Here is a 17,973-nt window from a genome sequence, read left to right on the forward strand (position 1 = left end):
CTAAAACATCTACTTTCTATCTGAATTCGAATCATATGTACACATAAACCGTTATTTAAAACAAAAAATCAGGTATGAAACTGTTTTCATCACTAAAGCCCATTGCCCTTGAAATACTGCTGTGTTGAAGTCGTGAACTTCCCACTGTAACTTTCAAGTATTTTGTGATCACCATCCAAGAGTTTATGCACAGGTTATTTTGGAGAGGCTTGATTCGTCTTCACTGAAGTATCCAGTTGAAGGCGGTTTTGGCAAACTCGTTTGTTTGATGATGCAGGGTTGCTTGGACCAGCTCATGGTACCCGCACCACTACTGCTCTTCACTGACACGTTTTCAACAGATCTTGTTTTAGAAGCTGAACCGGATCTACTCTGACATGGATCGTTGTTCTTCTCTTGCATCAACATGCCCATATTTGTATAGGAACAATTTGCAGAAGCCATGTAACTACCATCGCTGTCTGGAATGCTCTTCTCTTCTGAGGCGTTTCGCTGCCAAGAGAATCTTGAACTTTTTGAACTCCGAACGCTTCTCCGGTCGTCGAAATCTGTCAAGACATCTCTGAACACTCTTGCAACTCTCAACTGTAAAGTGGGTATTAAGTTACGTAAATGTACACTTTGTACTTTTTCAGAAAACGTTAGGATATAAACCACGTAAAAGTTTGTAGCTAATTAAAATGATTTTGTAATTTTTGACTTATAATGAAGGAACACACCTGATGTTGGAGTCTCGTTAATCCTCTTATCCAGAGGATCTGCCCTTTGGGAATGTCGTCTGAAAAATCGTCTTCGTCGGTCTCAAATTGTTTTTCAAGCATTTCTAGTTTTTGTGTGCACTTCTCCTTTGAATTTTTGGTGCGGTATTTGATCAAACGGTGTGTAGGGAATGATATCACAACCTACAATTCAGTAGCGATGATTGTTTCTGATTACATCGTCGCTTATTGATCTTAGTCGTTAGGCAATCATTAAATTAGCATCTAATATATAAAAATTAGTAAAAGTATTGGTTTTTCATAAATTTCAATACTTGTCTATTTTATCAAATATTAAAATTCATTAAATTCATTTCGTTTAGTAAGAAAAAAACTAATTAGGAAAAAATTACTTGAAGGAATTTGTATAATATTTTAAATGAATTGAATGTAACATTTTATTTTTAGCGTAAAATTGATTGATCTTAAAATTCTTTCAATGCAAAAACGCACGACTTATTGATTAAAAAGCAAAAAAATTGAATTTTTATGAAAAACAGAACTTAAAAGTTTAGTTATTTAAATTACATTTTACTATAAAATTAGAAGCGAGGCGTTGTATGATGCAAATCCCGACACAGAATGATTGCACACAGTGACTTACCTGCCCCCAGAGCAGTTCTCCAGAACCGAATAAAAAACACCAGACCCACTGCTCTAACGTCAAATTTGTTGTCGAGAATGCGGTGCCACCAAATTCAACAATTATAATCTGCAAATTTTATGAAAACTGAATGTAGAAAAATTAAAATGTTTGAAATGTGAATTAAACCTGCAGGATGAACGTGGATGTCCAAATAACGATAAATACAATATTCCTGGTTAGTCCTTCGAAGACATTTCTTTGTCCGTGAATCTTCCTAGCGTTAATCTCATTGAATAAGGTCATCATGACAAAAGCGTTGAAAATGATTGTGAAGTGTTGAGATGGGGGTGAGTGAAGTCCTATTTCTCGACCATTGTCAATGTCAAACAGGGTCTCACCTGTTATAATAAAGATAAGACATTTAGTATATAGGAAATGTTATTTTGTGTAATGTTTAATCGGTTGAAAAAAGAATATGTCTATCTGTCTATGCATGTTTGTGTAGTTGTGTGGGTTTGTCTATGCAAGTAAACTGTTGCACGTACAAACTATCAATTTAATCAATCAATCAATCAATCAATCAATCAATCAATCAATCAATCAATCAATCAATCAATCAATCAATCAATCAATCAATCAATCAATCAATCAATCAATCAATCAATCAATCAATCAATCAATCAATCAATCAATCAATCAATCAATCAATCAATCAATCAATCAATCAATCAATCAATCAATCAATCAATCAATCAATCAATCAATCAATCAATCAATCAATTAATCAATCGATCAATCAATCGATCAATCAACCAGCCATTCAACCAATCAATCAATAAGTTTGCAAAGCGCTTTTTCCGCAATGTTCAACAGCGCTCCTCAGTGAATTTTGCTAACAGATGAGTCTTGGGATCCGCTCTGAGCTTCGTAAATGATTGAGAAGTAGTCAAAGAAGGAGGTAGAAAGTTTTCTAGAAAAAAATGCCAGAAAAAGCAAATGAAAATTTAGCAAAAGAGTGTTCATAATGAGTTAAGAATAAGTGAGAACAAGAAGACGATTGTAAACCGGGGCTAGATATGGAGATATATGAGAAAAAAAAGGGCACGAACAACTAGATGAGCAGCAGAGTGAAAAAGCTTTACTTAAAGAATAGAGTGTAGAATCAGGAAGACCATAATAAAGCGAGTTATAATAATCAATCCTAGGTAAGACTAACGAAGTAACAAGAAAGAGATGAGTAGAATCGTCAAGAAAAGGCAAAAGTTTCTTTATTCTACGTAAGTGAAAGTAAAAGCTTCTAGCAATACTATTAATCTGAGAAGAAAGAGACATTCTAGAATCAAAGATAAAGCCTAGACTACAGCATGTATTAAAAACATCAAAGTTTTAGAATCAGGTATGATAATAAAAAGAACAGTTATAGAGTGTTTAGATATATTAAAACAAATTAATTCAAACTTATAAGGATTAAGTTTAAGACACAGAGTCAGGCCAAGAGATAATTGAAAAAATACAGAGGTAGATTATTATGAATAGTTACGCCACTTTTACGCTCAATACTTACGCCACTTTTTTTCAAAAAATAAAACAGATACTCTATGAACTTTATAAAATACTTTATATTATTTACTTTAGTTTTTACCGTAAAATAAAACAAGAAGAATGATAGAAATTTGATAAATAGCGTGTCCTGCGATATTGACGAGCATCATTGTCGATATGAGCGGTTTCGTCCTTCCATATGGCTTCCTTTCTAGCAATTCTTCAGAGGGAAGTTCGGTTGCTAGCGCTAATGATGCCAATGTGTCCATAATTAAATTAACCCAAAGCATCTGAATTGCTTTCAAAGGAGAATCCTGTAAATGTTAAAAGATATCCACATATGGTAAATTACAGCATGCAGACGTTGTAGCGTTCAACACAAGAAATCTTTAAAACATCTTTTGGATACAAAAATCAAAATTTAGAAACCAATTAATTACTTTTATAGCACATGCTCCGAGAAACGCCACAAAAACTGCAACAACGTTAACAGTGAGTTGGAACTGAAGAAATTTTGCGATGCTGTCATAAACATTTCTGCCCCACATGACTGCTTTAACAATTGAAGTGAAGTTGTCATCCATCAAAATGATATCTGAAGCTTCTTTAGCAACATCCGTGCCAGCTATTCCCTACAAAAAAGTCAAGAATTTTTTAAAGATAAACCGCATTTGGATTTTTGTTTTAATTTTCAAAAATGATTAAATTAATTAAATAATTAATAATAAATTAATTTTTAAAACTGAAGTATGCAGAATAAAAATGAATTTCAACATCTACCATAGCAAATCCAACGTCAGCTCTCTTCAGAGCAGGTCCATCGTTGGTACCGTCCCCTGTTACGGCCACCACTTCTCTTTTTTTAAACAACCGACTTTCGATCATTCCCTTTACGAGGGTATATTTATCCGCTGGAGAAGATCTGGCAAGGACTCTCAACATTGGCCATACTTTGTCCAATAGCTCCTGTCTGACCTTTAAAAAAGTAATTTTATAAGAAAACTTTATGGAATTATTTAAAATTTCAACAAACCGGTCCATCGGGCCTATCCCTAATGAGTTTGTTGAAAGTCGTACCATCTAGAACCAACGAATTGTCACGTGACAGTAAAATGCCACATTTTATTGCAATCGATTTTGCGGTGTTTATGTTGTCGCCTGTTACCATTCGAACCGTAATGCCAGATCTTTGACACTTACGGATGGCTTGCGGTACCTAACAAGACAGAATATTTTTGAAATAGAACTAGAAAAATAGAGAAAAAACTCTCTTCACGAACTTCTGGTCTAACAGGATCTTCAATTCCTAGTATAGCAAGACATGTTAGGTTGTTGACAATGTTATCCTCCATGTCCCAGTCAATTGTTTCGGAGGCCATCTCTTCATTTGGCTTTGGAGTGTCTGTCATTATTTTGGAAATTCTAAAATATTCAGTAACTGACAATTTTTCACTTTTTTCAATATTGACAATAATATAACCGAAACTTAAATCAAAATTAATTAATGTTTTATAAAAATTGGATTAACTTTTCTTCATATTTTAAAATTTTCGCTTCCATAAAATAAAAGACTATGAACATTTAACCAAAATTGAACGATATTTTTGATATGCTAACCGGTAACATAATTTTTATAAGCTAAGCAGAGTGTCCTGTACCCCTCTGAAGCCATAGGTTCAACGACATTGCTGATTATCCAAGATATGTCACTGACTGATAATTTCCTAACTTCAGCATTTCGACTGTGTATCCAGCTACATCTGGCAACAAATTAATTTATAAAAAATATTTCTCGGAAGTCAGCCTTTAAAACACTGACCCAACATTTTTTCAGAATTGGTATATTAGAATTGCTTGTGGACTTTTAAAAAATAAAATTATTAAACTGAACAAACTTTTTAAGAACGATTTCTGAAGCCCCTTTGGTAAAAACCCTGTAACCTCCACCTTGATCTCTTCTTCCTGGAACCACTGTGCTCATGGATTTGCGGACGGAGTTGAATGTGAACACCTTGAAGATGTGTTCTTCCGTAATCTCTGATCTTTCCGACTCGTAACTTCTACCCCACTGCGTGACGAGACCCAGCAGGGCACATTCCGTCTTGTTACCAACTTGTTTTGGCAGTTCTCCGGGGGTTGCTGGCGGCTGTAATTGTTTTTTTTTCAACATTTTACTTTAAAACAATTATTGCAAACAAACATTCCTTTATCAGTAGAATTTTTTAGTAAAAATATTTAGATAACAGTAATAAAAAATTTGTAACAGTTATAATAAATGTTCGAAATTTGACAGAAAAAATAAATTTCAAACACTGCGGGAAAGATATGCTAATTGCTAATCCTAATACTTTTAAATGCATCGGTAAGCTTTTGCTCGCTTGAAGCAATAAAAACGCAATTGAAACTGTTGCTAACTATCAGTTTAGAGGTATAACCACTGTTTATTGATATGAGGGTGACGATTGTGTCTACGATGTGTCGAGGCAAATCTTTCGACTGAGGAACACGCCTGTACGTTCGATCTGATGTGATCAATTTTTCGATATGTCATTACCAATAGCAAAAAATAATATTGTTTAATATAAACTAATTGAAAAATATTAAAACAAATTTTAATACCTTTTTAAAAAATGTCCTGCTTAAAAATAATTATTCAATGACACCAATGCGAGACTAAAATGGCAAATCGATGAGAGAGATCAATAACTAAAATCGATAGAAGTCAAAGTAACCTGCAATATAGCATTGGACAACAGTCATCCGGTTGGTTGTGAGCGTGCCTGTCTTGTCCGAACAAATTGCTGTAGCGTTTCCCATTGTCTCACAGGCATGCAGATGTCGCACTAAATTGTTGTCGTACATCATTTTCTGCATTCAAAAATTTAAATTAAACATTCTTCGCTGGTTGCCGCATGAAAAACTTCCATTTAAAAATTCAAATTGAAATGTGTGTAATTAAACTTTGCAACTAAAAATCTTTGTACATATACGTGTACTGTACATGTGCACAAAATTTTTAAGTTATGAAAAACAAATGAAAATAAATGACACCTTCATCGTCACTTACTCTCACGGAATAGGCCAACGATAAGGTGACGGCCAGTGGCAGGCCTTCAGGTACTGCAACCACCAACACAGTCACACCGATGATGAAGAACTTAACAAATTGTTGGATGTACTGCAGACTCCATGATCTGCCCTCTACGAAGAACGTTTCGACGGAAAATCTTATGACCAGTATAAGGACAGTGAGGACTGCTACGACAGTTCCTGTTCAAGAAGGCATCTACAATGTTAACAACTTCAAAATGTACAACTGAACATTTTATTATTGCTTGAAACTACAAAATTATCTGTTTGAAAAAGATATACTTTTAGAAAAATTCGAAAAACGTTTTTTTTAATAAGTTTATAATCTTTAAAAATATTTTTGTCAAAACTGCTAAGAGCAAAAAATCAACTTAAAAAATTATTAAATGAGTGATTTTGAAAACATTTTTCATATGTATTTTTTCAACGTTATCTGACATCAGACAATTTATTTAAATTTTTGTACGTTTAAGATAAAATAAATGAAATTGATAAAAAATGTTAAATACCTCCATATCCAATTTGTAAGGCCAACTTTGTTAGTTTGGCCTGCAAAACAGATTTATCTTTTTTCGTGTTAGCCTCTTGATTGTTTTTCTGCAAATTTGTATTTAAATGATGATACAAATTATGGTAACAATAAACAAAAAACGAAAATAACAACAAATAAAGTGATTATAAATTTTAGTTTCTTTCAAATTACACCATAGCATTAAGCCGGCAACTTGTGGGCAATCAAAATTAGACCCCATTACGTACCAACAGATGAATAAATTTGCAAGCTTACAAGTACGTTAAAGAAGCACGTCAGCGACTCTCACAAGCGCACACAATACGTACAAGAACAAAAACATCACGCACGTCGCACACAAGTCAAACACATAAGCACGCATTCGAACAAATAAACACACGCAAACACACGTTCAAACGCACGCACGCACGCAAACAATTTCATACACTTGTCGAGCTTTTTTGTTAAGTTATCTGAACATGTGTTGAATATTTGTAGAAAAAATGATAACTCAAACTTTCAACAGATCTATATGGTAAATTTTCTAGAAGTCGGCGAGTAGTTGTAAACGCTTACCTAGCAGACCTACTGCACGCGCATGGCAGTACTACACGTATCTACTGAATGACAGAGAAATGCAAAAATTTCTCGCAGACAGGCCGAGTTATCAGAGTTAATTTTTTTAATGTTGAGTACGATTATCAATAAAAATAGAATCTGATATGATTTTGTTAATTAACTTTGTAAACAGGTTGGCACGCTCATTACGGAGGGGACAAACAACAGCAGCATGCAGATGCACGCGAAGAATACCTGTTGGCTGCAGTGCTAGTCGCTATGGTTTCAAAATCAACAGTCAGCTGTCTAACTCGACAATTGCATTCATCTGTGAAACCAATCCAATACATATATTCATCTCTAAACTATTCCAACACATGCATTCATCTGCCCAAGCACAAAAATTATTATACCTCCTCTTACTGGGTATCTGCTTTTAATAATTCGTCGGTTATCCACATTTTACTACATCTAAAAATTTCACATTTTTTTACGTATGTTTGCATTGTATCAAGGAGGCATATTATAATAGACTCAAAAAAATTCTTCTTTAAAAATATACACACAAGATCACCTTGCGCTCTAGTCTGCAACATGTTTAAAATTGAATGAACCTCGTGTACAGTTTACGACGCACTTGGCAAAAATATTTCATCTCCCATTGTAAACCAGAATTTAACGATGGTGGCTGCTCTTACAAATTTACCTTGTATAAATTTGGTAGATAAGCGATTCTAACATTCATTTCTATGCATCTATTATTTCTGACAACATACACAGATTCATTCCCGTTAGCATCAAAGTGTTAATGAATAAACTTAAAAATTTATTTTAACTGGTTATTTCCGATTGTTTGCGACTATTAGCTCTGATGAATATTTATTTGCAAGCTTGATCAGGAAAGTTTTTTCCAAATATTTTGTGCAATAGTTTTTGTCTAAACGGAAGGAACAATTACTCGAAGCAATTTAATTATCGCCGAACAGCGTCAGAATAAATTATTTTGTCACTTTATACAACTGCCTCATTTCCTAAATTCAAAGACTACAGTGTTCTTCTATTCTACGTGTGAACTTGGCTCGAATTTATAAAAATAAACGTATAAATAAAAAAGTAAAAAAGAATAATACTGACGTCAAAAAATGGAACAGACAAATTCTAAAAGAATTTGAAAAAGTTGGTGACGTAAGGTGGTTTTATTCATGCATGTAATGTTCATTATCTTCAAAGAATGTTCTAAAAATAATCTCTCCTTGAAATGAAGTACGATGCAAGGGAAATGTTAATTTATAATGTTCTTCAAACAAAATGTCTTTTAATCATTTTGTTCTGTTTGTTTTTTTTCGTCATTACGTTTTGGTTCGGGAAGCAAAAATTCAGAAAACTCAGACCCTGCAAAGTAATTCAACGATTGAGGCTAATGAAATATGATTATTTTAACAACTTCAAAGTTCCTAACTTTTATTCCTCATTCATCAACATCGTATTTAATTTTCTTCAGTTGTCGCAAGATAAACATCAAACACAAAATACACCGTGCTATTCTAGTGAGAAACCTGCCTTTGTTTAGCATATAAAGTTTTCCAACACGCAGGGTGATGGGGAACTTGGACAACCAGGACAACCTGAACAACCTCTCATAAACATCCCATTCAATCACATCCGAGTTTTGTCCTTAAACACATGAAAATATACCAGATAACTCAGTCTCAAGACTGAAAAACCGCATGTAAACGAAATAAGTATCTATGGACGGGCATAAGTACTCGAGCATGCAGTTAATAGCCAACTGCAAACAAGCAGGATACGTGCTCTGTATTTATCGTGTCGCATTTCTCTACTTTCATTTGAAATTTTTACTAAGGGTCAAATGTGCGCCTGCAGATTTGTATATAAGTCAAAGTATGCACGTTTTAAGCGTGTGTGCGTGTCCGTGTGTACGTTCAGCCGTGTGTACGTGTCTGTGTATACGAGTCCGTGTGTACATGTCCATGTGTACGTGCAGCTATGTCCGATACCAGATAATAGTACACTACGATCCCCTATGTTGCAATTCAGTTTGCACAACATCATCCTCATCTTCATGATGCTTGTCCTCGTCATCATTTTAATCGTTCTCGTGACGAACGACTTGACAGAAGCTTTGAGCTAACGTAACTCACAACTCTTCAACTTGCATCACCATAATTCATAGTCCTACCCATATACATTACATATACAAATGGTGTTTGTTATATTTTAATAATAAAAAATCGTGGTAGTAATGAACATCTACAACGCCAACACCTTCCTTTCCATAAGCGTCATCATAAGCGTCATTTCCATTGCGTTATTCACTAATCATGTTAGTTGCCGTTATCGTTGTTATCATATACTCACTTTAGGGGTCTCGTGGTCGAGTGGTTAGCGTGTCCGTCTGCTACTCCCATGACCCGGGTTCGAATCCTGCTGTTTGTGCAGGTTCATCCGAGTAGCCGACCCCCGGCCAACTCAGTCATCCATCCTTCTGAGGTCGGTAAATGAGGAGTCGACATAAGCTGTCGCATGTTGGCCAATGGTTCAAATGCGCGCATAGTCAAACATCTCAATGGCTATCATATACTCAGCGTATGTGATGCGATGCGGTAAAACACATGTGTACGTCGTGTGAAAAGGATAAACAGCATTTGTGGCGAAGATGGCTGCTTGTTTCAAATCAATGGATGAACATATGGAGAAGATAAAAAAGATATATAGAAAATATATATTTAACATTCTGCGTATGTCAGAGCTGCAATAATAATGAATAAAAAAAATGAAAATTTCCGAACAGACCTTCAGTTTAACGTGCCTCAGCGAGTGCTTCCTGTCTCCGAGGACCATCTCGTTGGACTTCCTGTCGACGAAATCTTTGAGGATTTAAAGTGAACAATTTAATGGATAGTTTTTAAAATACAACCAAAAAATATTTTCAAAGGGAATGAAGAAACATCGATAAATTAGTCACGAAAATAAATGGTTAAAAAACACGAATACAATTTTTATAAAAATTCAAAATAAGAAATTTCTGAAATATTAGTCACAAAAAATAACTAAAAGACATCTTTTTAATTTAAATTAATTTTTTTTGACAAATCGAAAATAATATTTTGACATTTGAAGAAAAAGATATAAGTTTTTGACATTTAAAGATAATTGTTCTAACAATTTTTAACATAAAAGTGATACTAAAAGGTTTGAAATTATTATGTGATCTCATCGCATCATTGAAAAAGCGCACTTCCTGCAATTTGAAAATTTATTTAATTTTTGTTATAAATTTTTCAGAAAAAATTTAAAACTAATGCGTTTATAAGCTTTGCCTGATGATGTTTGCGATGGATGTTAAAGAAAATGGATCCGATGAGTTTAATTGAGCGCAATACATAAACTCGAAAGATATTTAATGACGTTGATACGGACTTTTTTTGTTATCAAACTGCACATCTAGGCGTGAATCAAATAAGTTATGGATCAAGCAATGGTCACCTAAATAATATATTAAATTGCAATACATTAGTTTTTGGATTGAATAACACACACGTCTTCTGAAAATTTCAACTCTTTTAATAAGTAACTACCGATTCGCCATGTCTGAATGTATTATTTTCATTTCAACGAATAAATAATAACTAACTATTTGAATAATTATTTGAACATTATTTAAAAAAATAATTCAAAATTAATCCAGTGATCTAGAAATATTTGAAAAAAGTTTTGTTTTAAAAAACCTAACACGTGGATTAGAGTTTTAAAGCCCCAATTTTTCATGAGCTCAAGCTGTTAAAGCTTTCTTTGAATCGCACTAAGGAGTTTTTTGTTCAATTTATGTTTGGGAAATAATCATCATCATTTTCAACAATAAAACCCATGAAAACTTTGAACAATGTGAAAAAAATATTAACGAGTGACGTTCAACGTAAGCAGGCAGGCAGATGAATTATCTCCTGGCATGCCGAGACACATGCTTTCGACGTCCTCTTGCAGTTTTTTTACCACACGTTAATTAAATAAATGCTGCAATTATTGAATAAAAACTGAAATAAACCAAATAACACAAAAATAGATTATAGTTGGAACAACACAATCAATTTTGACCAAACATTTATTGATAATAACTGTAAGCCATGATATTTTGAAACAATTAATTAAATAGATAAACACTGGCAAGTCAAATCTTTGATTTCTTTTGCCAAGTTTGAAATGTTAAGAATTATGTTGAAAAAGTTTAAACACGTAATGAACATTTTTTCAGGCCTAAAAATGAATTTTCAAAATGTTTGCAGTTTTCGAAATAATTTTACGTCACTTATTTAATTTTGCTGAAATTAATTAAAAAACAAAATTTTACAGGTAAGAATTTTCCGTATGAAAAACTTCAAAAATTTCTTGAAACAAGTAAAAAAAAGCAATGTTTGCAGCATTCACAATTTGCTTGTTTTTGACTTTGACATTAATTTAATTGCAACAATCTGTAAAACGCAGTCTTGAATTGTCGATTTGAATGTAATTCATGGACTAGGAGGTGTGGTAAGCAATCTGAAGATCGTGTCCAATTAATTTAAGCTTCTTGCGGGATACCCGATATCAACATCATTCTATATTTTGTAATCATGACTTAGAATCGTAATTAAACCGTGTTTAGTTGTTAACTTAATTGTAAATATTACGTATAAACATAAATTTAGAAAATTGCAAAGTCTAAATTGTTGTTACAACAAACTGTAAATGATCATCACAAACAAATCTGTGGAGTCATTCATACTTACTTGTTTCTGATGTCGAGGCTTTCTTCCTACCGAAGCAAAACAAAATATCATCATACCCAATCTTGCTTTAAAAGCAGAATATCCGAAATATAATAAAACATTCAATGCAATGCTAACAATTATTTTAGACGCCAAATAACGTTGATGGTGTTTGGGTTACATTTTTGTTAACAATGCGTTTTTTGGGAGTAACATTTTAGACAGAAAAATACAATTGTTTTGTTTATAAAGAAAACTTTATTTGCTGTCCTTCCGTCTAATGCATTCCACGTTCAGCATCTTCATAATTTAGCTTCATTTTTGCCTCAACAACTCAAGTGTTTGAAAAATGTTATCAGAATTTTTACCAGCTTTAGACAAGAAACCTGTTCTACGACATTCTGCGTTTAAAGATGATCTCAACCAAACCTATTCTTTTTTTTGTTGGTTATTTTTGATTTATAATTTTTCATTTTTAAGAGACTCAAACGTTTAACAAAAGAATATATGCTACTGATTTTATATACATTATTTAAATCACATAATTCATAAAACTTCACAAAATTTGGATCATGTTTATAATGAGCCCACCGGAATGAAACGTTAGGATGAAATGTCGCACTCCATAGTAGTTAAAAAGCCAAATATGAATTGAAATTATGAAAAATTCAAAATAATTTTTCAAAAGTTTTAAATTTCAATCTAATAGAAAATATTATAGTTAATAGTAAATTGCCGGGTTTAACAAAGTACACAACAACAAAGGCACCAAATGATTCTACAATCTTGACGCGAACTAACTAAATTATTTGAAACGTTGAACTTTAAGAAGAACCTCATTAATCAAACCAAAATTACATTAGATTCCGTAACGCTGTTTTTCTCTTTCGTACTTGCGAATAACTCAACTGATACTCAGGACCCACAACTGCTTCTAATCATTGAAACATCGCTTGCTGCATGTAAACGGTGGTAAGCAGAGAGAAGTCGATCATTATAAGCTCGTATAAAACATTAGTTCGCCCTCATCTCGAGTGCTGTTTACAGGTTTGAAGTCCGATCTGCAAGAGAACAAAGACATTCTTGAACGGGTAGAGCAACAAAAATGATCGAAGGAGTTGGAAGACTTGAATATAGGGATAGACTGAAAGAATACGGATTAAGAACACTAGAAAGGAGAAGATGCAAAGGAGATCTAGTTCAGACATATAAGTTAATAACTGGAAAAGAAGGAAAACCGTTCAACAGGTTCTTTCAACTAGAAAAAAGGAAAGGATTAAAAAGTCACAGATGCAAGCTCTTCAAGAAGACAGAATATCCAATAAAGCAAAAATTCTTCAGCAGCAGAGTGTTAAACGCTTGGAACGAGCTGATCGATGAAATTGTCTCACTGGATTCAATCAACAATTTTAAAATCAAGCTAGGGGGCTAGGATACTAGACTGGAACATTTATTTTGTGGTGGTTCTTTCACAGATACTAGTCTACTGAACCACTTTAAACTTGTTATTATTATTATAAACGGCTGTTGAAATTTGATGAGCGTTTGTTAATTTTTGAAATTAGCTCTTCATTCAAACATCCTTATATTCATTGAATAGAAATTATGATTTAGAAAACGTTTAATTATTTTTATATTTTTGCATAAATTATTTTGGAAATTACGACTTGTTTTTACAGAAAAAACATTTTTTTTCAAAATTAGAAGTTTTTACAAAATATTTTCAAAAAGCTAAAACTACAAAAAATATTTTTTACTCACAAAAAAATGTATTCGTTAAATCTGAATACTCAAAAAAATTCCACATGGAGTAAAAAAAAGAGTTTCCATGTTCATTCAATTTGCACGTTCATAAGTTTGAAAATAATTTTAAAGTCACACAGCTTCAACTTAATTGATCAGAAAACATCATCACTTTAAAACATTTTCACGTACCTAACTGTTGATTTCAATAGCAACATAATTAATTAGACTATAGAGAGTTATTATGAGAAACAATAAAATGTTTCCAAATTAAAAATTTTGTTAATTTACCATAAAAAATATTTAATACAATAACAGTAATTATTTTTTTTATGGATTCAACATAGAAGAAGAGGAAAAACTGTGAAATAATTTAAAGAATTCTACTAACCATGCAGTAGGCACACATTGATGATGTCATCTAGTTTTATAATGTAAAAATCTTGCGTCAACAAATGTTCACCTAACAAACTTAAAAATTTAATTTATTTGTTTTAAGTTTGAAAGTAATTATCGACAACAGTTAGATTTAAAAATGTATTCATTCATCATTCGACGTTTCGATGATGATGTAGGGTTTTGAAGCTCAACCAAAGATTGTTTAGCATCATAAATCATTATTTTTAAAAATTTTCAACTAAATAAACAATAAAAAGTGAGCAACCGATTTTTTTTTTTTAAGAAAATTATAAAATAGCAAAGTTCATTTTAACGTTGGTTGAAGAGAGGTTTCGCACAATTTTTTGAAGATTAAGAGAGATGATGGAGATATAAATTTATTTTAATGTCAATTATTTTTCAAAAATAAATTTCAAAATTCCAATTTAACTACCCAACATAATACAACTGATTTTTATAGCCGTTAAGCATTCAGAAACTAATCTTTTTGTAAATATTGATAATCTTTTCAAACGAAATTTTCAATATTATTTGCAAATTCAGCAAAAATCTTTAACAGTATTTAAACTCCGGAAAATTTCAAATAAAATTAGTAATATATTTACTTTATATAATATATGTTTATTATGAACTATTTTTTAAATATTAGAATACTTGAATACTAGAACTATTGATATGAATACTATGAACTATTTTTTAAATGTTAGAATACTTGAAACATTTGAATAAAATGTTCAAGATTATTGTTGGCCAAAATTTGAACATTAAAATTAAAAAAATTGTTTAGCAAGTTAACCAGAATGAAAAATTGTAAAAAAAAATGCTTCTTAACAACTCTTCTAAAACTAAAATTACGAAGTATATCAGTTTTTTTTTACAAAAACTAAATCCTTATCACATTTTACCATCTGCGTTCTTTAAAAATGAGACTTAATACAAATTTTCATCTAGCCTATAAAAATAATAAAAATAGTTTATGACATACTTTTTTTTATCATCTTCATCAACATTGAACTCAGCATTACCATTATCATCGCTCATCATCGTCAGTCATTTTTTTCATAATGAACAATCCATTTTAATATTTCTTCCATTCCATCACAAGTTTTTATTATTCACCCTTCTAATTCATCATTTCTCATTTTATTTTATTTCATTTTATATTACTCAAAACTGTTTCGTTATATTTTTGTTTTTTCCGTATTTAAAATTTATGTCTCAATGCAATTTACTGTTAAATTGGTTTTTTAATTTTTCGTTTGATTTGCTCTAACTTCATTATGATATTATAGGATATTTCTGGTGTGTTTCATAATGTTAGCAACGTTAATTTATAAATTGTCAAAATTTATTCCATCTGATCATTTCGTGCTCTATTAATTTAAATACAGTTTTTTTAGAATTACTTTGTTTGTCAATTTTTGATTCTTACAACAACTCAGAGAGCATATTCAAACCCATCAAACAAACAGCCACTGACATGATGATTTCTTTGAATTTCATTCAAGTCATATTAACTGTTATCTCCACGCCATGCAAATTTTCCAGAATAATTATGAATACTGTGATAAAATGGTAGGCGAGCAGCCATCCATCTATCTGATGGCACTTATCTAAATTATCTCTAAACCGTTTTACTGTCAATGACCGAGTAACGTTTTTCAATCCAAGAATTTTTTTTATTTTATAAAATTTATATTTCTGTCTAAAAACGGAAATGAGATCTAAATTAACAATGGATGCCATTTTAAGGCAAGGTGTGACATTTTCTATCATCATACTAGTAACAAAAATACAACAATACAAACGTTCAATGACAAAATAAACAAAACTCATATTAATTGCAAGGACGAAACTTTAATAACGTATGACAAACATTAATTTACACAGCATATACATAACATAAACATACTACTGTAACGTTTAACCCATTAGTGCCTACTGCACCTTAATAGGGTGCGGTCATTATTTTCTTTAGAACTCTTCAGAATTAAACAATAGAAGATGTTGGAAGATGAAACGTTTTTGGATGCTGATGTAATTTTATTGCCTCCTTCTTCTGGTAATTATTCAGATGAAGATAGTGGTGACGAAAAAAGCACAAATGCCGACAATCTTAGTGCACAACAATTAACGAAGCAATGTCAAACTGCATGTCGAGAAACCGATTTAAAGAATTAATGTCAGTTTTTCATTTATGTGATAACGAAAAATTAGATAAAAATGACAAATTGTCAAAAATTCGACCTTTTTATGCGATGATAAATAGCAAATGTTTTGAGTGTTTCTTGAATGAAAAATATTTATCAATCGATGAGTCCATGGTTCCGTACTATGGGCGACACAGCACAAAACAAAGGATAATGGGTAAACCAATACGAATGGGCTACAAAATCTGGGTTCTTGCAACATGTGATGGCTATGTTGTTCAGTTTGATCCATATCAAGGAGCCAAAGGAACTGCCTATAGTGTGAGAAGTTCAGCCACAAACTGGGGTTTGGGGGAAAAAGTGGTGCTAGATTTGATGGAAGAGTTGCTACGAAATGTCCCATATAACTTATATATTGACAATTTTTTTACAAGTTTTCGGCTGTTACAAAAATTGAACGAAAAAAAAATTAAATGCACAGGAGTAATTAGATACAACAAATTGGGAAAATGTCCCATTATTATTCCCAAAAATTTAGAAAAGAAAGAAAGGGGATATTTTTAATGTATGACGGAAAAAAATAATTTGTACACCGTTGTTGCATGAAATGATAACAGAAGTGTTTATATGGCCTCCAACCATTTAGGAACAGATCCAATAGGCCAAGCCTCTAGATGGTGCCGAAAAACCAGTTCAAGAATATCAGTTGAACAGCCACATGTTGTAAAGTTATACAATAAATTTATGGGAGGGGTCGATCGATGTGACAAAAACATTGCAGCATATAGGATTGGACTTAGAAGTAAAAAATGGTGGTGGCCGTTGTTTGCCTGGATTCCAGACATGGTGATGCAAAACTACTGGCATCTTTATAAAAAAAAACAAACACGACGAGGATGAAAATTTAGATCTTTTGTCCTTCCGAAGAAGAGTAGTGCTTGACTATTTATCATGAACACCTGGGCGTCCTAAAGGAAAATTAACTTCGGCAAACAAAAGAGTCAGCATCGATGTTAGAACTGACAGGATTGACCATTTTCAAAGCCAATTGGAAACTCAGAAGCGATGCGCTCACTGCCACAAAAACACAAGAAAAGGGTGCAAAAAATGTAATATAGGATTGCATGATCATTGTTTTGAAATATGGCATATGATTGAAACTTAATGATTTCAATTTTAATTATTTAAATGCACTTTGACATTGATGTACACATTTATGCCTACTGCACCTCATTAGGGTGCAGTCATTGAACTCATTCTTTTGAACTATTTTTTTTTCAATTTGATGAATAATTGTTTTTTACATTTTTATTTTATGTCAAAAATCATTTTGATTGAGTTAAAAAATTTGGGCATTAATGGGTTAAATGCACTAAATTTCAAGACGAAAATTCTTAATACGATTATAGTTGGTTCGGCTTTTGTATATAACAAATTTATTGCAAAATAAAATCGAAGTTTCAGAAAACTCTTGTAATTTTCTCACACGCATATACATTCAAAGACCCACACTCACACTCATACATTTACTGATTTACACATATGTATATGAAGAATTAGAATTAAATAAGAATAGATGGGCGTATGTGCTTATATTAATGCATATGAAGCTGATTTTTTTATAGTGCACCTTTAAAAAAGAGATGCATTTAATGATTAGGTCTCATTTGGAGCAAAATGATGCTGGCTGGCACGTAACGTGGTCATATTTCAAATCAGCCTGAAAATCAATAACCCACATTAATCCACTAACAATGATTTATGAGTGCTACACCCTTTCCTCAAACAACATTTCTCATTTTTACCATGCCGTCATAAGGTTGCATAGTTTTTTTTTATACAAAAGTAACTTTTAAAAAATGTACAAATA

General features: G+C 32.2%; 1 protein-coding gene across 1 annotated transcript; it reads right to left on the reverse strand.

Annotated features, from left to right (window-relative positions):
* Positions 1-671: 671 nt before the first annotated feature.
* On the reverse strand, positions 672-6,561 carry HELRODRAFT_73062 (hypothetical protein; the record flags this gene model as incomplete). Its single annotated transcript, XM_009013559.1, has 14 exons — positions 672-902; positions 1,363-1,470; positions 1,531-1,742; positions 2,987-3,200; positions 3,327-3,518; positions 3,667-3,861; positions 3,920-4,102; positions 4,167-4,288; positions 4,504-4,646; positions 4,782-5,032; positions 5,302-5,408; positions 5,619-5,754; positions 5,954-6,156; positions 6,486-6,561. Coding segments are annotated over 14 exons (2,373 nt in total), but the record flags the coding sequence as incomplete, so codon positions are not given.
* Positions 6,562-17,973: the final 11,412 nt, after the last annotated feature.

Source organism: Helobdella robusta (genome assembly GCF_000326865.2).
Source record: "Helobdella robusta unplaced genomic scaffold HELROscaffold_12, whole genome shotgun sequence".
Lineage (NCBI taxonomy): Eukaryota > Metazoa > Annelida > Clitellata > Rhynchobdellida > Glossiphoniidae > Helobdella > Helobdella robusta.